Below are 22,428 nucleotides of genomic sequence, written 5' to 3'. Positions count from 1 at the left end.
ATGCCTTTCCTTTTCCAAAGACAGCAGTGTTCGTGTATGTTTTTGTACCATTTTCAGTAATATCCAAGGAATTCCCAAGATCATTATGGTGACTCCCTTCTGGCCCAGGGAGCCATGATTCTCCCTTTTGGAAATGGCCAGGGGCGGTTACCACAAGCTTCTTCACAGACTGAATCTAGTCGCACAAGAACAAGGGTATATGATAAACCCAGACATCAGTAAACTTCAGCTGACTGCCTGGATGATGGGGTCTTTGTTCCTTATAGGCCTTTATTTACTGAAGACGTGCAGCAGGCACTGATGGAGGCAAGAAACCCTGATAATAGAATTATATATTAGCAAATGGAAAAGGTTTTGTAGTTTGTCATCATAACCATCACCCATTTAGGGCTAGTTCTCTAATATGTAAGTTACTGTCCTTTGGCCTTTCTTATTCCTGTATTAAGCCTCATAAGCAATTTCCGCATGTCTCTGTCCACAGACCTTTCAAGGCATCCTGCATTCTGTCAGAGCACAATTGCGTTCAGGTTTGCTGGACATGGTCTCTTGTATCATGTTGCTAAGGCCTGGAACTCCTTATTTGTATCCATCAGGTCAGTACCCTCCCTCTAGTCCTTTAAAACCATTCTGAAAGACTTCAAGCAAAACCTCTGTTCTTACTCAATCCCAGGTACTTGCCTAAATATGAGTAAGTACCTATTCATACCTTACACCTCCTTACTCCCCATTCACACCTCTCTCTTTCCCCAATCTAAATATACCTTAACCTTGTTTTTTTTTCTCTTCATATTGCAGTTCCTAATTGTATTACACTAACCTTTAATTTCTCTGAATGTTATTGTCATATACATTGTATCTCTACCATATTGTCCAGTTTAGTATAATTTCAACTGTAAATGTTTTTGTATTTTTGAAAATTTTAAAGTTGATTCTGTAATACTTTAGAGCTTTTCTCCCCTGGCCGCTGCTGAAAATGGGCCTCTACCATTTCTTGACTTCCTGGTAATCAAATGTCAGTAAATATCTGCCCATGGATCTTCCTGTTTACGTTCTCATGTCAAAATGTATTGAAAGGGGTTTTGCATAAGAGACTCCAAGAAAATTGGTGGCCCCTCCTTGGGATCTTAATTTTGCTAGAGAAGCTAACACTTGCTCCGTTTGAACCAGCCAACCTTGCTAACTTGAGGTTCTTAACATGGAAAACACTTTTACTCCTCTGACCATTTCAAGAAGGGGGGTGTCGGAGTTGCAATTTCTAATGGTGAGTCAGCCGTACCCTATTTTCCACAGACTGTTTCTTTAAGAAGTAATCTTGCTTTTATGCTTGAAGTGGTATCCAAATTTATTTTAAGCCAAACTATCCATCTCCCTGTTTTTTTCCTGAGCCCAAAAATGAGAGGTTGTGAACTGAATCTTTCAGATTAGATGATTTCTTGTGAAGGTAAGTTGGGGAAAATCTAGTTGCCTAAAGCTATTGCATGTTACTCACCACAACAAAACTATTCCATGCAAGGTTAAGGCCCTCTGTACCAGGGCCTTCATCTGTGGTGGTTTTGGAAAGGGTTGGGTTCTAGGAGAATGCAGCTTGATCTTCTGTAGTCACTTTTCTTAACACAGCACTAGAAACTTGGTTCCTGCTGTAGGTCTAGATCAGGCTTTGCTGGGGCCATTTTAAAGTGATTCCTGGACTCTTCTCCTTCTAACTCCCAATTATAGTAAGTTAGGGTAATCTACCCATATAGCTAGGGCTATTAAAGCAGTGAGCAGTATGATGAATTTAGTGCATTTGTGTAACTAGTAATAGATATTCAAATTTTCTGCTGTAGTAGCCACTTCCTCCCATTATATGCTAGGGAGTGGACATGTATTTGTTCTTCCAGGGCTCATTTTCCCTTTTTGTTCGCATGAAAGCTTTTGAAAAGCTTGGTACACAAGTCTGTCTCGAGTTTGCTCAGCTTGAGCTGGCTGAGAATGTGTAATGTGCCCTGAAGCTTTGGAGGCTAGCCAGCTGTTAAATCCTTGGCAGGATATAACCGATAACTAAGGCTACTGCAGCAGTGAAGATTTGATCTACTGTTGTAGTGAGTATACTGCAGGAAAAAATGAATGCCTTAAGCTTTTTCCACTGTAGTGCTTTTTTAAATTGTACTTGTGGCAGGTTTGTTATTCGCTTACTTTCACATCTCCCTTTTGAGAGGGAGAGAAAGGGTCTTTGACCTGAAAAGAGCATGATCAGTGAATCTTCCCAGCCAGTGTGACAGGACTTGTATATTCATTTCACAGTATTCTTTAGCTTTCCAACCTATTCAGACTGGATGCTTAATATTTTGTTCAGCTAACTGTGCATAATCCCCTGCTTTGGACTACATATCATAAGTCAAAACTTTGATGTGCAGAAATGTCTGCTGGCTTGTCAGTAGTTTTAAGATTAGAACTTGGTTATTAACTTATTTTTAGCCATTTTCAAATAGTAATTCTAGCAGCAACATCTGTATCTCTGATAGCTCTGGCATTTTAGAGCTGATAAAAGTGGTGTACATACTGTGAAGCCTTTTTGTATAATTGCATCCTCTACTCTAAGCAAGTCACCTAACCAGGTGACCCTGCTTTGGTACTTTTGCGTTGTCTTCAAAAAGTGTACCTTTTACTTTTCATGTATTTCAGTAATGAAACAAAACCATCCTGAAGCTGAACAGGTTTCTCCCTTTTTCCAGAATATTTAACAGATTTGCATAGATCATGTTTCAAATTAAGATGTTTTCTGCCAAAAGGTTTTGTTACATACTTGTGCACACACTACTATTAGTGTGAATGTATTTGAACATGTATAATTTGTTTATTGGCCTAATGTAGATCCCATGTAATGTGATTAAAAACGTGTATCTGGTACAATTGCGATCTTGGGCCCTGAGTTCACTTTCATTCATGGTACATAATGAAATCATGTTGCTACTTGAAGCCAGAGTAGAAATTCTCATGTTATAGATTCAAAGTATAGAGATCCCCTCAATATCCTGTCTGTGTAATGCATAACCCCGAAAATTCAGCTGTACACTTGAAATGGATTGCTTATCCGTTCATTTCACTGTGAAGTTAGAATGGAGATAAGTCAGCAAGTGTAGGAGAGTAGTGTTGCTGGAATTCCATTCATCCTCTAGCCGTAGTGAGTACCTTCAAAAGGTGGACCCTGTTTTTCAGAAAATCTCAGACTGTACTGATAGACTGTTTTATATAGCATACATCATGGACAAAGAGGTTGTAAAATACAGCTGGGTACACAAGACCTAGGATAAAAGTGCCCAATCCTAGTAGGCGCACTGGTGCCAGGACTGGAAAAAATTAGTGTAAGAATCTTCAAGACGCAGAAACATTCCTACAATGGCACTAAGCCAGGCCAAAGGGGAGGATGGCCCCCCCCTGTTGGGGAAGGAAGTAGCAGTCCACAAAAAAGGATGGGCCATGAGCTATTAAAACAAGAAATTAGAAAGAAAAATACTGCCACAAATAAAACGGTTAGAAGTTTCAAATAAAAATGTGTTCATTAATGCAACAGATTTATGAAAAACATTATATAGACCACTAAGCCTAGGGCCATTTGGGAAAAGAAGCGACTGAGGAAGGGTGAAAATATAAAGAAAATCTAGAGACTTTGAAAGATGTAAAGAAATATGGACATGAGGGAGAGAGATCTGATATGGTACGATATTTATGCAAAGCTAAATCAACACAAAAAAGGCAGCCACCAAGATACTGTAAGAGAAAGACAAAGGCATTCAGATATGGAAAATTTCACACACAAAAAAAAAGCAGAGGGACTATAAAAAGAGAAGATTAGTAAAGTAGAAGTTAAAATAGAAGATGAAGTTATGGAATACTTGCTTAGTGAAGGATTTAGTGTAGAAGGTCTAACAGGTTACATCACAGCATGATGAAGAGAGTCCCCAAAGTAAGGAGAAACAGGAGGAGCAGGAAACATGTGAAGAAATAGGACATGGGAAAGAAAGATTTAATATGGTGCAGTAGTTAATGCAGAGGAGAAAGCAAAACTAATCAATACCAAAAGAGCAGCACCAAAGGTATTTGAAGAGAAATGCAGGCAAAGGCATCTGGTCGTGGAAAAGTTTACAATACAAAAAAAATAAGAACACGGAAGCAAAGTAGAAAAGACGATTGGTAATGAAGAAGGTAAAGAAATAGAAACTGAGGGTATGGATTACCTGTGAAGTGAAGGATTTGGTGTAGAAAATCTGATAACATCAGAGCAGGGTAGAGCAGTAGATCCCCAAATTAAGGAGAAACCAGTGGAGCGGGAAACGTCTGATCAGTTGCCATATGAAGATACTTTGGAGCCTTTCATAGGAAACCAGTACAGACATTCAGTTGAAGTTGCACAGCAAGAGAAGGAAGAGAACTTTGGGAACTCTGATGCAGTTAGTGTTGTGGAGTGATAGGCTAGTGAGCTCCCATATGAATGAGCAGTGGATGACACATGATGAAAATGGAGTGTGTGGCACAGGAAGATGCTCTGGAACTTTCTATAAAATGCCTGCAGGAAATTGAGAATGAAGAATATGCCCTCAGTTTAGAAAAAGAATGATTTAATAAAAATGGACATCTATTAAGATCAAGGAAAGACTACAGAAAGTCAGCAACTGGATACATTAGTACTAAGCTAACTGCCCTTGTGGGCCATTTTAAGCTTGCCCAGTTTCCCTTCCAAAGGTGAGAATCCAAGCCCTGTACCTTGTATTTGTGAGGCAAACACCTTAACCACTATACCAACCCCCAGTCCAGTAAAATTCAAAAAGTTAGTTTGACAAAACAAATGAACACAGTAATTAGGACTGTCCAAATAGGATATGTTGTTGTGCAGCTAAATTGTCTTACCACAGAAACACTGGATAGGAAGGGAGAGTTAAGGGAGAAATCAGATGCTGTCATGGAAATATCGAACAGAGAACTATAAAGCAATTGAGGCTAGTGTCACTGTTGGAGTATAGAAGAGGGAATAGTTCAACAAAAAATACTCTGGTAGGCGTGATGTAAAAGTCATGTGTAATATCGGAACAGATCAGGATCTACTGTGCACTATCACAGATAAAACTAAAAATATCAGCATAGGCAGAAAAACTTGGTAGATATGCAGTTAAATACAAAGGAAAAATACAGAATTAGCAATTTATTGATTACCCAAAAATGCTTTTATAGTGAATTGGGTAACATGGTAAAAGGAATTGAAACACCACTGAAAAAGCAAACGTTTAATGGATTTTGGAGAAATATCTGTGAAGATGCTGTGGAACATAAAATTGCTAAATGGACAGAAGTAAAATAAAGTTCAAATGTACAGGATATGAAATGGGATGAAGTAATGGCTGAAAGACAAAGTTGAGAAAAGTTCCTAAATGGAAAACCCCAGGCCCAGATGCAGTACGTAACTTCTGGCTAAACATATTAACATCTTTACATTAAGACTTGGCCATGAGTAAAAACTAGCTGTATGCAAACCACGAATAGACACCAGCCTGGTCAACAGGAAAAAACAGTACTCATACTTGAGTGAATGTGCAAGCTATCCTAAAAACTATAGACCAATAGCTTGCCTTTTGGTGACGTATAAACTGCACACTGGAATTGATGACGACAGAGTTTATAGTTAGAAGAAAACTCAATCATGGCAGTGGAGCAAAAGGGTAGTAGTCATATGGAACAAAGGATTATTAGTCATAATGAACTGTAAAGGGGAGAATCTAAGTATGGCATGGATAGACAGAGCATTTGACAATAATCACATATTCTTGGGTAAGAGTGCTTAAAATGTACAGGATACACCCTACACTGATTGATTACATTACATCGTCCATGAAACAGTGGCAAACCACTTTGCAGTTAGGCCATGATAAACAACAAATTATTCCAGGGATAAAAGTTCAAAGTATAATATTCCAGGATGACTGTCACTGCTGCGCTTTTGTCTTGGGCTTAAACCATTAAGTTTTGTACTTAACAGATTAGGTCATGGCTACATTTTGGCTTCCAGAAAATGACAGTGTAAAGACATCTCATCATTTTGTAGATTTAAAACTGTATAGCTCATCAGATGAGCTTTCATGAGGAAGTGAAAGCACAACTGCGTGATCAAAACTTTCAGATGTATACAAATGTCATTTGATCTTGATACATGTGCAAAAGCTACCTTTAAAGCAGGAAAGCTGCAGCACCAAGAAATCAATTTGGGACAATAATGTGATATAAAAGAACTTGTGTGAGTGTATCAATAATTGGGAATTGAAGTATAAACAAAATGCAAACAAATGAGAAACATTGTAAGGAATATTTTAAGACTAAAATTAATGTTGAAAACAGCATTGACATCAAGGAACAAATTCCAAACTGTAAACAAGTTTGCCCTTCCTGTCCTAACTTAGTTTTGGAGTGATTGACTGCCCCCAAAAGGTGTTGGATAGGTTGTACCAGAAAACAAGGATGCTTCATGCTTATCAGATTTATAAAAATCAGTGCATACCAAGATTAAATATTCCCTGAAGTAGATATAGGCCTCCTCAAAATTGATTACATGTTGTGAGACTGCATACATATCAGCTGACCTCACAAGAACCAACTGTAGTGAAAGTTTTGAAATGGGAGAATAAGTCTAAGATGGCTTCCCTGCTTAGTTTAGCAGAAGCATATCGCCATTAAGCGGGAATGGAAACAAAACCAGAAATAGAAGGCAGCAACTGAATGTGCCAAAAAAAGAAAATGTGAGGAAGGATCAGATGAGAAGGCAAGAAATGTGGAAAATGCATAAGTATAGTTTTAAGTATAAAAAAATTCTTGGAACAACCATGTTGATTAGGATTGAACGCAGAAATGGTTAAGGAGAGGTGAATTTAAACAAAAAGACGAAAGGTTAATATTGGCGGCCCAAGATAGTGTACTTGCTGCATACATGTTTGTAAAGTCCATTAAACGTGGGAGAAACAGATAAATGTAGGTTCTGTAAAACAGAATTGGAAATCTCTTATCTTGTTGCTGGTTGTGGTACATTAATGGCAGGAGGACTGTATACTGAAAGGCATAATAATGTGGCAAAACTCTTGCACTGGGGATTTTGTATACAATATTGCTGCTGAATGTCTCCTTTTCCATGAGCGTCTGCTGCACTGTCCCTTTTCCATTCGGTTTTCTCCTGGCCACAGTAACAGCAACACTGGTTTGGGGACCTTAACTGATACCCTGCAACTCTGACCATCGGTCCGGGAGCCACCAAATACTTTTAAAATACCACTGAAGTATGTTGCCCCATGAAGTTACTACATAAGCCAGTATTTTTGATTAATCTTAGTGTCTGTAATGTAACCGCTAAATACATTGGCTTCCTGCTAGTCGCTACAAAAAGCAGACTCCAGCAGCCCCAAATCTTTCTTTTGCTACCCTCACTCCTCATACGGTTTCTGTGCTTATTCTCCTTTTTCTTACTTTACTGTTCGTCTAAACATATGTCTAGTCTCTCTCTTGCTAGTATTTCTGCCCTATTTTACTACCTGTAGTCTCTTACTGCCATTGTAAATATATATATATACTTTTTTTTTACCTGGCATTTGCTGCTAGCAATAGCTCTCTACAGCCTCACTGTCTAGTCTATTTCAGCCTTTCAGCACTGACTTTCCGTATTTACCTGTGCACCTTGTGGGCAGTGTTCTCTTGTAAGCGTTTCTGCTCATATTTTTATACTGACTATTCTTTCAGCAACCTTGCATACTAGTCTCTAACATTAGATCACTTTTCTCCTGATTTTCTCTTTTTCTTCGACTTTTTCTTGACCTCTGTGCTTAACCCGCTCTGTTCGCTCCCCTACCCTACCCCCATTCACACACATTACAATTTCCTTTATACCATCCACTCCCTCCCCCCTCCTCCCCCACCATTCACTACCATACAACTTCCTGTCGAACTTTGCATTACATCACTTCCTGCACCCCCCTTTCCTCATCTGCTTTCTATCAACTTCATACCTTTATACTTTCACTTCCACCTACAAACTACTTCAATACCCACCCTCTAATCCCCCTTGCCCTCTTTCAACAATGTAATACCTTATCACCTCACTCCTTTTTCTAACTACTCTAACCTCATATCGCTTTCACCTTCCTTCTCCAGTGATTCACTCTCCTACCTCCTATGCCTGATACTCATTCTACACCATCCTTCTTTGATATTTCCCCAGCCCTATTTAACCTCCCCAACCAATGTATTCATAAGCTGTCTAAATTGCAAATACTCCCTCCTAACTACAAAATCTAAACACAAACTATACAAACTACATCTACACTTCACTGACTGGACTTTCCTTAAATGCACCTCTTTAAATGACACAGTAAATAGTTTCAATAGCATCTTCCTGAATACTCTGAGCTCCCTAGCTCCCTCTAGAAAGATTAGAATAAAATCCAATTATGTTCCTTGGCTTTCCAATGAAACTAAATCCCTTATGCTTCAAAGAGATAAAGATAAAGCTTGGAAATCCTGGATCAAAGCCAAGGAAAATTACCCCCACTTCATAACTATAGATGTCTCAGAAATATTACTAAGAGACAAATGAATACTGATAAAGTCCTTTACCACTGCCCAACTAAATAAATCCAACCCACAAGTTCTGGTCGACCATCAATAAAATTCTTTCTCCAGGCTGCCCCTCAAACCCCTCCCCAAATAAACTCCTCTGGAAACAGATTACCCTCCTTAATAAACACTTTGACACTATTCAAGCACTCTTACCATCCAATGGCAAGACTACTCCTCTGACTGCCCCTCCCAACCCATCAAAGGTCAACACTTTCTCCTTACACCTTGTTCCTACTTCCTAAATCCGATCCCTTCTCAAACTCGAGCCCTGCTCTCCTTCTGCTGATAATCTACCTCCTAACTTTCTCAAACTGGCAGCTGATTCTATAGCTTACCCAGTGTCTATACTAATCAATAGGTCCTTTCAGGAATCCACTGCACCTGCCCTTTGGAAATCCTTTTTCACTATACCTCTACACAAAAGTGGCAACTTCAAAGACCCATCTAACTCTCGTCCCATAGCTATCCTATCCCCCTTAAAATTCTCAAAAAATGCGTCCACTCACAACTTCTAAAATACCTCCTCCACGATCTTCTCACACCCCACCCAGCATGGTTTTCGTCCCAACCATAGTACCACTACTGCTCTCCTATCCTTTATCCATAATTGCTGAGGCCCTGGATAACAAACTTATCTCTTGTCTCTTCTTAGACCTTTCCAAATCATTTGACACCCTTCCTCTATTACTATCCAGACTTGCAAGCCTCAGTCTATCTTCCTCCTTTCTAGCCTGGTTCTCCAGCTACTTATCCAGCAGATAGTCTGTTAAATGGCTCTCTTCCACTTCACCATTCTTACCTATCCCAACTGGAGTTCCTCAAGGCTCCATCCTTGGCCCCCACCTGTTCAATATTTTCACCAATGACCTCCTCACATCTTGTAAACAATGCTCCCTCATCCAGTATGCTGACAATTCCACTCTCATCTCCATCTGACAACATCTCTGCCATCCACTCACTCAACATACCTTTTTAGCTAATGAACAGTGGCTAACCAGTAGCCTACTCATCCTCAACCCTAAAAAGACCAGACTATTACTATTTCTCCCCCGCTCTTTCTCACCACAAATCCTCCTTTTCTATCAATTCCTCTAATAACACAACTCTCAAACCTGAAGCAAACATAAAACTTCTTGGAGTCATCATCTGATGAACTAAAATTTAATATGCACCTTCTCCAAAGCATAAGAGACAAACCAGAAACTAGGTCTACTTTATCGTAACAAAACATTTCTAACAACAAATGCTAGACTCTTCTCCTTCCCTCCCTTCTTTATGCTGCCCCTGTGTTCACCAGCATTCAAACAGCAACCTTTAACAAACTCCAACAAACTTACCACAAGATAGCCAGATTAATCACAAACTCAACTTACAATGCACATCACTGCCTAGCCCTTTCATCCCTCCACTGGATTGAATTCCCCATATTGTTGCTATCACAACTTCAAATGCTACACTTCATTCTCTACAAACCTTCATCTTGCCCCGCTCTCTTCCTTCATATCTATCTACACACCTTCTCACACTCTGTGCTTCCAGTCAGCAACTACTACTCACCTACCAACCTAAAAAAGCAGTAGGCAAACTCCACCGTTCACCCATCTCACTTTAAAGAAACTCAAACATCTTCTTAATACCAAAATCTGTCCTTGTCAAGCCCCAACCTAACTCCTGTCTTCCGCTTGGGAGCCATGTCTGTAACCCCGCTCTCAGCAATATAGTCCCTGTATCAGCAGATAATTCTCAACTTTACTCTCATTTTAATTGACCAAACTCTTGTTGTAAATATGTAAATAAATCTCTAGTCTGTAAACTTAGGATAGATACAACTACAAGTGTGCATTTTGCTGGTTGAATTTCTGTTGTATTACCAATTTCTTAACATACTATGAATGTATATAGTGTCATTTTTCGTATTGTTTCTTGGAGCTTTTCTCCTGGGGTCTCTACTGAAAACAGGCCACAAGCCCAGCTGGACTAACCTGGTTAACAAATGTCAATAAATTTAAATATTGAAGTAGCTGAAAAAATGGAAACATGAGCCACAAAGCATCACAGAAAATGGAGTTTATATCGCATGGGATTATCCATTACCAACAATTCAAAAATACATGAGAAAACTAGATACAGTAGTCCATGAAAACGCAAAAGTAGCATTGATCATTGAAATTGCTATGCCTAGTGACAACAGTGTCTCACATGCAGAGATGGTCATAAAATATCAAGATTTCCAGGCAGAAACTAGGGCAGTGTGCAAGAAAGATACCCAGACAGTTCCAGTAGTAGTAGGAGGAATGGGAATTTACGGTCTGTCATGGATTTGTTAGACACATAAAGCCATATGAATTGCAGGAGTCATTGGTGGGCATATTGTGGGTGCTGCAAAAAAGTACATGTTCTTCGTGTTTCACTGTTGCAGTAATAACTGTAGGGTACTCCTGCCGGCAGGCAGCCAGAGGTCGGCCAGAATATCAGTCTGGGTCCGGCATCGGCTGTATCAGCAAGTACCCTGACGTCAGAACGCATGGGTATAAAGCTGACAGCCGACGCCATCTTCTCCAGTCTTTCTTGCCGTGCGGTGCAAAGCAGTTCGCTAGTTGTTGGTTGGCGTTTTCAAGACAACGTGGTGTGATTGTCGTCGGTCCGAAGTTTTCTACTTCTCTTCTCAAAGCTAAGTACCCCGTTGGGGAAACTTTTTTTCTTGCTCCTCTGATGTCAGAAAAAGTTAATAATTGTGTATAGTGTGGAAAACGAATACCTCATAAAGATTTCCACTCTTACTGTCTACCTTGCTTAGGCCCTGACCACGACGTTTCTTGCTGTCTGTTCTGTGCCAGGTTTAATTCTCGCACTATCAAGCATAGGTACGATTGGGCCTTGAATTACTTTATTTAATTATAGGATGTCGTCGGATACTTTACCGACTACCGGAATACAGAAGAAACGCAAAGACAAGGACAGGCCTCCGAGGTCCAAACAGGATACTTTGCAGCCGGAGCCAGCTTCGGCGGTAGTCAGTGAGGCACTTTTGCAGCCCCTGTCGTCCGCCACTTCAGAACTGATGGCCGACACGGACTCCCATGGGAAGCCATCTAGGCCTTGTAATTTGTCTGCTGCAGGACCTTCGGACGTTGCTCCTTCAGATGGGTCCGGAACCGCTGAGCAGGTACCGGCTTCTGAGGGGGTCTTCAGGCCTTTACATATTACTATTTCCACAAAGACAAAGGCTAAGTCAAAGACTCCTGTTAAACCCAGACTTTCTGCTCAAGCTTCTTCGGATTCAGCTCCTAAGACTCAGAAGCAATTACTACGGATGGCTGAGGATTTATTAACTATGATTAAGGGCTCTCACCCTCCTCCTGAGAAAAGGCCTAGACAGGATATCCCTTATGATTCCTCTGATCAGGCTTCTGTATCTTCTGTTTCTTCCTCTGATCAGGATTACTCTTTTCCTCCTTATGAGGATTTGGATGCAGAGGATTCTGTTCCCTCTGCCTCTCCCCTTGAAGATTTCTCTTTTGGGGAAACCTTGCATGAGATGAGGGAGTATTTTCATTGGGAAGGTCAGGATTATTCTGCTTCCAAAAAGAGACTTGGGAATTTCTTCTTCTCCCTCAACACAGGCCTTTAGCTATTCCTCCTGTACTTGACTTTGTGGATGATGCTTTCTCTGAAGCTAACTTGAATCCTGATTCCATGCCGCCTGCTCCATCTAAGCCTGATAGATTTTACAGGGTCCCTGATTCCCATCAATTCTTATTTAAGAACCCTTCTGCTGATCCTGAAACTATTTCGCAGGGTTCCAAGGCTGCTAAGGTCGCCTCCTCTAAGAATCCTATCCCCTCTGAAAAGGATTCTCGTGCCCTGGACATGTGGGGCAAAAAGGTTTATACTTCAGCTACCCTTTCTATTAGAGCTTTAAATTGCCAGTTTCACATGTTTATAAGTATCAACAGTTTCTTTTATCTGTTTTAAAACAAAGGCTTTCTACCTTTCCTGCATGTGCTGAGGACAAGGAATTGCAGGATGTGTTGCATGCAACTGAACAAGTCAGCAAACATAGTTTACATTGTGGTTTTGATGCCTTAGAGGCTTCCTGCAGGGCTGCTGCCTCTGGTACTGTTATCAGGAGACATGCTTGGCTTCGTGAGCAGAATTTACCTGAACAAGTTAAGGCTAAATTGCTAGATGCCCCTGTTCAGCATGATGTATTATTTGGATCTAAGGCTGAGGAGGTTATTAAAAAGATGGAAGAAAAAGCAAAGTCTATGCAGACTGTAAAAGATTTTTTGCAAGTACAGCCTCCTAGATTTTCTAGAAATTGGCCCTCCAAAAATTGGTCTTTTCCCACTTCTGACAGGCCTCAGAGGAAGATATTAGATGCTCCAGAGGTCGGGCTCAGGCCTCTTACAGATCTAGACAGTGGACTGCTTCTTCACCTAGAAGGGGAGAAGACAGACCTCAAACCCAAAGAAAGCAGACGCAATGACTCCCTCTGGGCTACAGGTCCTCCTTCCCTGGATGCCCCTCTCGGAGGAAAACTTTCTCTTTTTTTACCAAAATTGGACTCGCATTACCCAGGACAAATGGGTGTTGGATGTGATTTTGAAAGGCTACAGATTCCACTTTCACACTCTGCCAAGGCCTTCTGGCTGGCCAGATCTGCCAAAACATCAATGGACAGAGGCCTTAAATCAAGTGGACGCTTTATTAGCCTTAAGAGCCATAGAACCTGTTCCACCTATAGTGGTGGGGAAAGGTTTTTATTCAAGACTTTTTCTGGTCCCAAGAAAACAAAACTCCCGGAGACCTATTCTGGACCTCTCAATATTAAACACCTTTTTGGAAATTCCAAAATTCAAGATGCTTACTCTTCAACAACTTCTCCCAATGCTCTCACAAGATGCTTGGATGGTAACATTGGACTTGAGGCCTACTTACACGTCCCCATAAGGCAACCATGCAGAAAGTACCTCAGATTCAAGGCAGGCTCGAGACGCTTCCAATTCTCTGTACTGCCATTTGGCTTATCTACTGCGCCCAGAGTTTTTACCAAATGCCTGGCTCCAGTAGTAGCTTACTGCATACTTCAGGGGATTCAGATTTACCCCATCTGGACGACTGTCTAATTCAGGCAGACAGCAAAGACCTTTTACTTCAACACCTGCAATTTGTTCAACATCTTCTCCTACTACTGGGATTCTCAGTGAACACAAAAAAGTCACATTTGATTCCTTCTCAATGAATGATCTTTTTGGGAGCTCTTCTAGACACAAGTTTACAGATGGCCTTCCTTACTCCAGAAAAACAGTTACAGCTGGCTTCAATCTTCCAGACCTTGGCAACCTTGATTCAGCTCACTGCAAGGAAATTCCTGCAGGCTTTGGGCTACATGGCCTCTTGCATCCTGTTGATTCCAAATGTGAGGCTTCACATGAGGAAACTTCAATGGTACCTAAAGAGTGTATGGTCTCAGCATTGCCACAGTCTGGATACAATGATTCCACTAATTCCCTGCCTCCAGAAGGAATTCCTTTGGTGGTCCAGGGCGTGTGTTTTGAATGAAGGGAAGCCCTTTCGTCTTCCTCAACCTACTCAGATCATAACCACGGACGCCTCGGATTATGCTTGGGGAGCTCATTTTCTAGACAAGTGCCAACAGGGCTCTTGGACAAACAAACACCTTCTATGGCACATCAGCTTGAAAGAAATGTTGGCAGTCCAAAATGCTCTTCTAGCCTTCCAGACTCTTTTGAAGCCAGGACCTCTGCTAATTCGAACAGACAATACCACAGTCATGTGGTACATAAACAAGCAAGGGGGCTCTCACTCTTACCCCCTTTGCAGACTTGCCATGACTTTATGGGACACAGCCTTAAATTTGAATCTGGATCTTCAGGCACAGTTCATTCCAGGAAATCAGAATCTCTTAGCAGACAGCCTAAGCAGAAACATTTTGGATCCTCACGAAAGGATGTTGGACCCCAACTTATTCAGCAAGATAACTGCAGTTTGGGGCTGTCCTCAGATCTGTTTGTGTCCCATCTCAACCATCAGTTGCCTCTCTTTTGCACCAGGTCCTTCCACAAGACAGCTTGGAAAGTGGATGCCCTGTCCTTCAGCTGGAGGAATCTTTCGGGATATGCCTTCCCTCCTCTTCCTTAAAGCTGGACAAACCCAGACTGATCATTTTGATAGCTCCAAATTGGCCTCGTCAGTTTTGGTATCCAACTCTACTGCACCTTTGCTTGGAACCCCTTTGGAGGCTTCCTCTGACCCATTCTCTACTGTCCCAGCATCAGGGTCAGGTATTTCACTCTCAAATCAAGACTCTCTGCTTGGCAGCTTGGCTCATCAAAGGCAATTGATCCCTTCTTCTCTTCCTAAGCAAGTTTTGGATATTCTTTTGGAAGCTAGGCGTCCTAGTACAAGGAAATCTTACGCTTCTAAATGGAAAAGATTTTGTATTTGGATGCAGGATCGTGGTTCTGATCCTTTTTTACCGGATATTCCCTCTATATTACTTTATCTCTCAGACCTTTTGATTAAAGGTCTTTCCTTTTCCATTAAGATTCATGCTTCTGCTATTTCGGCTCATTTCAATTGTGATCCTCCCATTTTTTTCCCACCAGCTGGTTAGACAATTTCTGAGAGGAGCTAAGAATTTAAGACCTCCTAGATCTCCTGTTGTCCCTCTTTGGGATCTAAACTATGTCTTGGAAAAGCTTACTTTGCCTCCTTTTGAGCCTGCTGCCTCTGCGGATATTAAGTTCTTATCCTGGAAGACCGCTATCTTGTTGGCCTTGACTTCTGCCAGAAGGGTGTCTGAGTTGCAAGCCCTCATGGCCGTGGAACCATACCTAATCTTTCATCAGGACAGAGTTTCCTTGAGGACCAATCCTACTTTTATGCCTAAAGTAGTTTCTAGAGTGGCTCTAAATCAGACTATTCACCTTCCTACCTTTTTCCCAAAACCCCAAAATAAGGGTGAAAGGATTTTGCATTCATTGGACGTACACAGGCAACTACGTTTTTACCTGGACAAAACTAAAGATTTCAGAAAATCAGATCTATTGCTCATCTCATTTGCTTCCAGTTCTCTAGGTAAAGCTATTTCTAAGCAAACTATTTCCAAATGGATTGCTCATGGAATAAGATATTGTTACTCTTTGTGGAAAACAGATTCCAGGTACTGTCAGGACTCATTCTACTAGAGCAGCTGCCACTTCAGCAGCCTTTCTCAGAGGAGTTCCTACTAAGCACATTCTGGAGGCTGCCACTTGGAGCTCTGTGCATACCTTTTCCAAGCACTATAACCTCCCTTTTTACTCTAAGTCTAGGGCAGGCTTTGCCTCTGCTGTTTTGCAGGGTCTTCTAGCTGCTCCTTCTTCATAACCTCCTCCCGTGTTCTCAGCTTTGGGATTCTACCCTACAGTTATGACTGCAACAGTGAAACACGAAGAACATAGTACAGTTGTGTACACCTACCATAAATGTAGATGTTCGAGTGTCTTCACTGTTGCAGTCTGTGTTTCCCTCCCTCCAGACCCCTCTTGTTTCTTTTTTGCTTACTTTGTTTCCTTTTCCACTACCTTTCTGGTGTATTTGTGTTTCCCTTGGGACACCTTTTGGTTTTATGGGGGCTTCTGACATCTGGGGCAAGAAAGGCTGGAGAAGATGGCGTCGGCTGTCAGCTTTATACCCATGCGTTCTGACATCAGGGTACTTGCTGATACAGCCGACGCCGGACCCAGACTTTGATATTCTGGCCGACCTCGGGCTGCCTGCCGGCAGGAGTACCCTACAGTTATGACTGCAACAGTGAAGACACTCTAACATCTACATTTATGGTAGGTGTACACAACTGTACTTTCTGGCTAACATCAAAGATTGAAGAAAACACCAACTTTAATCATATTTTAACTTGGAAATGGGATTCATTCCTGTCATGGTATTAGAAACCCAAAAGGAAAAGGGTACCTGTTTAGTAACATTAAAATGCTTTATTTATTGCATTTGTTTACCAGGAAATTCCAACTGGACACGGGTACTTTTTCAGCGGAGGCCCGGGGAGAAAAGCTCCACAGAATAACATGGTAGATGGTAAACTAACAATCATGGTATGAATACAGCAGAGGTGATCATGACATGGAGAAATACAGGAGCAAATTAGGTACAATTGAGTAGTAAGCTCTAACACTGAGAAATAAGTAAAACACAGTACTACAAATTTTTCTGAACTGTAACTAGATAATAGACTAAATGATTAAATCATGGAAGGATTAACAAGCTGCGAGTAATCTTCAGTTGAGTTTTATAGTAATAGAGGGAATACGCTATCTAAGTCTGGGAAAGGAGAGAAGGGTTGAAGGGGGGGGGGGTTATTAGGGTTTGGACAAGGATGAATCCAGTGAGAATTTGTAATGTAGGGTATGGGAATTCTATTTTCCAGTCATAACCCATTCCTTAAACTGACATTGCAAGAGGTTCCACACTAGCCCACTCATTTTTGTGACATGTTCAAATATGGTAAGAGCTTGGTCGTAACATTTTATTCTTGAATCTTTAGCCTGTAATGTTTATAAAGTATTTTCAGAAATGGTGTGCTTGGTTTAGCAGAACTTAAACTATACTGTATTTGGCTTGTTAAAAGTGAAAGCATGAATTAACCAGAAGCTTTGTTTCCACTTTATAAAAAAATATTTTTTTGCTTTCAGGTTGGATAATCTTCTGAATATGGCAGCATATGGCGTGAAAAGGTAAGTTTTAAGATGCTTGTTAGCCTTTCAATGGTGCAAAACTGTCTCCTGTCAGTATTGTATGCACCTTTGACATTCTCTCCATTCTGCTATGTTTTATTCAAATCAAGTATAGCTTCTCAAAGTGCATGGAGTATCCACCAGAAGGACTGTTGCAGAGCAGTTGTGAAAAACTGCAAACCATGGTCTACAGTTGGCTTTTAGAATGCATGGGCATGCCCTACAAGAAAGACAAAAGCAACACCCTGCTATCATTGTCCTAAGGCTGTCTGGCAGCTATTTGAAGTTTTTAGCATCATTCGCAGTTCTGAGGGTGGGTTGAAATGTTGGTAACTATAAACAGTGCATTGTTTGTCAACACTGACCCCAAATTACCAACTTTACATTAACATTGTATCTGATGGCAACTTTCATTCATTCCTCAACAGCTGGGTTCAAATCAGACTTCAGATGCTTTTTACACCTCGTGGCTACTTGAGCTTCTCCCTTATCCATAATGGTGTCTTCCTGTAACATACCTCCGAACTCATTTGCCGCCTTCATGTATGGACGTGGTAGCTGTGAGCTCTCGAGCATTACCTAAGTGAACTGCATACTTAAAATGTCTTTGCCTTCTGTATATATATATATATATATATATATATATATATATATATATATATATATATATATATATATATATACACATATATGTGCATACTTAAAATGTCTGCTTTCTGTAGATGTGTGTGTGTGTATATATATATATATATATATATATATATATATATATATATATATATATATATATATATATATATATAAAATAAAACACTAATTTAGTGCATTTCTAAATTACCGTTGTTGGTATCTTCCTTTCTCCTTATTAAAGTTTCTGGTCTATTCTGTTGGTAGATCATTTAAGATGGCTGAAAAAAACCTTCAGGCTTTAAAAGTGTCAGCAATGTGGACACAAGATTCTAATTTCTGATGCGCCCAATTTGTGCATCTATTGTTTGGGCCCTGCTCATTTGAAAGTTTGTGAAATTTGCAAAGCATTCCTTCCTGGAACTTTGGTACCCTGCAAGTATAAATTTTTATTCTAAAAGGACTTCTCCCTCCTACCTTCTTGGGATCACTATTTGGAGCTCAACCCTCCAAGGCTGTCAGAATGCAGAAAATGGCCATCTGATCTGTCTGGATCCTCCACTCTGTCCTCTGATCTGACAATGGAGCCTGCTTGAAAAATTTCAAAAAGTTTGGATTCGTAGACGTCAGATGCCCGATCTGCTTAATCTTATCCAATAGCCTCTGATCCGAAGCATTTACCTCAGTATAGGTTTGTGTCCACTTTAGATCTGGTCCCTTCCTGAGTGCAATCCCCTTGTTTTGTAAAGATGCAGACTTTCCAGGCCCCCCCCCTCCCCCATTCTTCCAGGAGGCTGACTAGCTGACCTGGATAGGATGATTATCTCTTGGCACAGATTCAACAAATCTCTGCTCCTCCTCCTGATCCGACTTGTGGTTTCGGAGCCCTTGGATCATTTTTTCCAGGACAGTCTGTTTTGTATCTGAAGCTCCAATACATTCTGAGTGCACTGGCTTTGAGCATGCCTGAGTCGGATTAGACTCTGAGCTGAAGCTTTATTGTCGGATCTGAGGTTTTCGAGTCGACTCTGAAGTTGTTGGAGCCATCTCTGCCCCACAGAGCCTCAGCATTGGACAGCTTGGCCCAATTTCTGACCCTGGTATATTGCCTTTGGGTTAGATGAAGCAGTATTTCTGAGACAGAACTTTGTTGCTTCACAGTTGCCTGTCCTACAGTCGAACATGAATTTGTCCATGATGCTTGCCTTACATCCAGCTTAAAGGCACCTCAAGGGCAGCAGGTTCAGGCATTCCTATTAGGAGGCATTCCTGGATGCACTTGTGATTTCCAAAGCCCTTCAAATCTTCCTTCATCAGTGCACCCTTTGGAAGTTTTGTTTGGTCCTAAGGTGAAGGACATGCTACAGGTGTGAGCAAGATGTTAAGACCCTGTCTGTAGTGAGCATACTTTTTCTGACCCCTCGAATATCCTTCTCTAGGAATTGGGGAGGTTGCCAGATATGGTTCAGGAAGTTCCAGGGTCTTTTCCAAGATCCATGTTGAAGATAGTTCTCCCCCAAATGGAAGATGCCACCCATGCGTCCGAGAAGACCTGCAAAACCAGGGGTCTAGAAATTTTCTCTTAACTTTATCAGCATTCCTGAAAGGAGGCCTGATTGCCCATCACCAGAGACAGTCAAGGGTCATTTATCCCTATACCAGACAGCCTGGCTAGACATGAGAAAAGGTACATGGGTGGAGAGGATTATTTTCAGAGGTTCTACAATACCTTTTTCCCTACCCCTTCAACAGTAAAAATTCCCAATGTCCCACTGAGGAAAGTAGCAGCTCTAGAAAAAAGCCACTAGAGAAACGTCATCCAAGAGGACCTCCAGACGAGAAGGAGCTTGGAACCCTACTCGAGGTTTTTTAGTGTCAAAGAAAAAGGGACTCGAGACCAATTTTGGATCTCTATCTGGACAAATTAGTTTACCAAGTTCCATATGGTCATCAGTCCATTTTGCCCTTCCTACACAAGGACTACATTATATGTGCTTGATCTTCAGGATTTATACTATCACATAAAAAGAACAGATGATCCAGGAGACCTACGCATCTAAGCCAGTTATTACCAATTCAGAGCTGTTCTTTGGCCTCACCACAGCTTCCAGGGTGTTCAAGTGCATGGCAGTAGTAGCAGCTCACTTGAGACTGCAGGGATTCTGGGTGTTTCTGTACTTGGACAACTGGCTCATAACTGCTCTGACCAGGCATTTTCCGATAAAAGCTCGAGATTATGTACTCCAGGTTTGCTCTCATCTAAGAATTGCCACAAACGGCACAAATCTCATTTAGAACCATCACAGACATTGGACCTCATAGGTGCCTTGTTCAACACAGTATCAGTGACAAAATCTCTTCCCTTGCCAAGGGAGCAAACTATTCGACTCAGTCAAAAAGATTTGGATTTCTTTGCTCTCAGCTCGATTAATTCTGCAGGTCTTGGGGTCTATGTCTGCTGTGATAGTTCTATTTCCACTGTCAGGATATATGAATTCTACATTGGACCTTAGCAACTCAATCGTCCATATTACATCAGCCTATGTCTGTCCAGATCAGGATAACTCTGTAATGCAAAAAATACCTCTGGTGGTGGATTTGCTCAGATCAGATTTTGCAAAGCCATCCCTTCATTCTTAAGCCCAAAGTCGTGAACACTGCTGCTTCCAAAATTTGTGGGGGGGGGGCACTACTTGGGATAAAACGGTCCAAGCACTTAGTCCCCTGAAGAGGCCAACATGCATATCAATGTCTTGGAAATGAGCAGTATTCCTAGCATTGCAGGCTTTTCAAAACTGTGTCCCTCCAGGGACTGTTGCGATTCAGACTGAAGATATGTCAGTAGTCTGGTACATAAACAGAGAAGGAGGAACCCAATCTTACCCCTTGTGTTGAGGAGTTCTGAACGTGTGGCAATGGGCGATCTCATATAATCGATTTCTGATAGCAGTACACTGCACATTCCAGGGAAATGCACCATGATAGCAGACAAGTTGAGCAGGTCCATTTTGTTACCCTCACAAGTGATCTCAACACGAGTTGTGGAAAAAATGTTGCTGATGGTATGCAACTTTCTGCTACATCCTTTGCATCTCCTCTCGAACAAGTGCACCAGATTCTTCCCCTGATGCCCCCTGCTTGGGGGAAGCAGAGAGAGACTTTCCTTCCTGATTGTCCTTCCCTGTCTCCTCTTTGCATATCCCCCTACTTCCTTAATCCCCAAATTTCTCCAGAAAGCATCCCTATTGAGTAAAGTTATCCTCGTTGCTCCTTATTGGTCTCATCAGATTTGGTTTCCCTTTCTTTGGACTCGTCTAGTTTACCTTCCATGGATTCTGGATCCAACTCCTGACCTGTCACCTGACAGATATTCATGCAGACATTTCAGGCTTAAAGCTTGACCACAAGGTTTCTCCACTTCCATAGATAGCCAGACAACCTCTGCCCTCCTCCTTTGTCCTTTTTATACTTTTATCTTCCCATAAGGCTTCCACTAAGGGGATTTACAGAACTAAATGGAAAAAAAATTGTTGGATGCAGCTGAAAGACTGTCTCCTTTTCAGTTCCAGTTCATAGTTCTCATGTTTTTATCTAAATATTTAATGAAGGGGCTAGCTCCTCTACTGCTAAAACACGCCTAGCTGCCATTTCCAGTTTTCATATAGGAGTTAACAGTTCCACCTTTTAAAGATCCAGCTGCACCACGGGATTTAAATTTAGTTGCAAGCTTTGACTTGGTCTCCTTTTGAACCATCAGCAAAATGTGAACTGAAGTTTTTATCCTGGAAAACTCTTTGGTAGTTATAACCCCTGCTGAAGACTTTCTGAACTTCAAGCCTGGTCTTCTAAGCCTCCTTATCTAATGTTCCATAGAGATAGGCTACATCAGTCAATCCATTAACCTTTCAGTTTTCTTTACAAATTTCACAAAGGAGAATACATGTTACATTTGTTGGACATTCACAGGCAATTAGCCAGGTCTTCCTTGGACTATGTGTGTGGCTGCATTTTGGGTTAATCCTCATACTTTTATTACTCATTACAAATTGGTCTCAAGAGGAAGAGCAGCGTTTGGCTCAGTGCTTGGGGAATATCCTTTCTTAGAAGCCTCCCAAGATTCTTGTAGATGTGAACTGTGTTCCAGTTGAGGAATGAATGAAACTTAACATCATGTGGAGGTTATGTACTTGCCATTAACTTACCATCTGTGTTGTCAGTTTTCATTCTTCAACTCCCTTACTGCCATCCCTCTGCCTTTTAGTATATGACTTCTGGAAGAATGAGAAGATAAGGGAACCAGTCATCCTTCTTTTGAGCTCCAGGTTTTGGTTCTTTGTGCTACTGTTGTAATACTCCTATGAAGTTATAAGGCCAGCAAGTAAGATCTCTGGGGGAATAGATCATTATGCGTAAG

At 41.2% G+C, this 22,428-nt stretch overlaps 1 protein-coding gene across 6 annotated transcripts in view; it reads left to right on the top strand.

The window, feature by feature from the left end:
- ELAVL2 (ELAV like RNA binding protein 2) overlaps positions 1-22,428 on the top strand; it is a 1,537,668-nt gene that overhangs the window by 1,438,600 nt on the left and 76,640 nt on the right. For all 6 annotated transcript variants that reach the window (XM_044061279.1, XM_044061277.1, XM_044061275.1 and 3 more), the window contains one exon: positions 17,346-17,387. In XM_044061279.1, the coding sequence (XP_043917214.1) occupies positions 17,346-17,387 (42 nt within the window). The remainder of the gene's footprint in view (positions 1-17,345; positions 17,388-22,428) is intronic.

Source organism: Protopterus annectens, chromosome 2.part0 (genome assembly GCF_019279795.1).
Source record: "Protopterus annectens isolate FY-2018-M chromosome 2.part0, PAN1.0, whole genome shotgun sequence".
In the NCBI taxonomy this organism is placed as follows: domain Eukaryota; kingdom Metazoa; phylum Chordata; order Ceratodontiformes; family Protopteridae; genus Protopterus; species Protopterus annectens.
The sequence above is the reverse complement of the archived record's forward strand: the minus strand, read 5'-3'. Positions and strand labels throughout refer to the sequence as shown.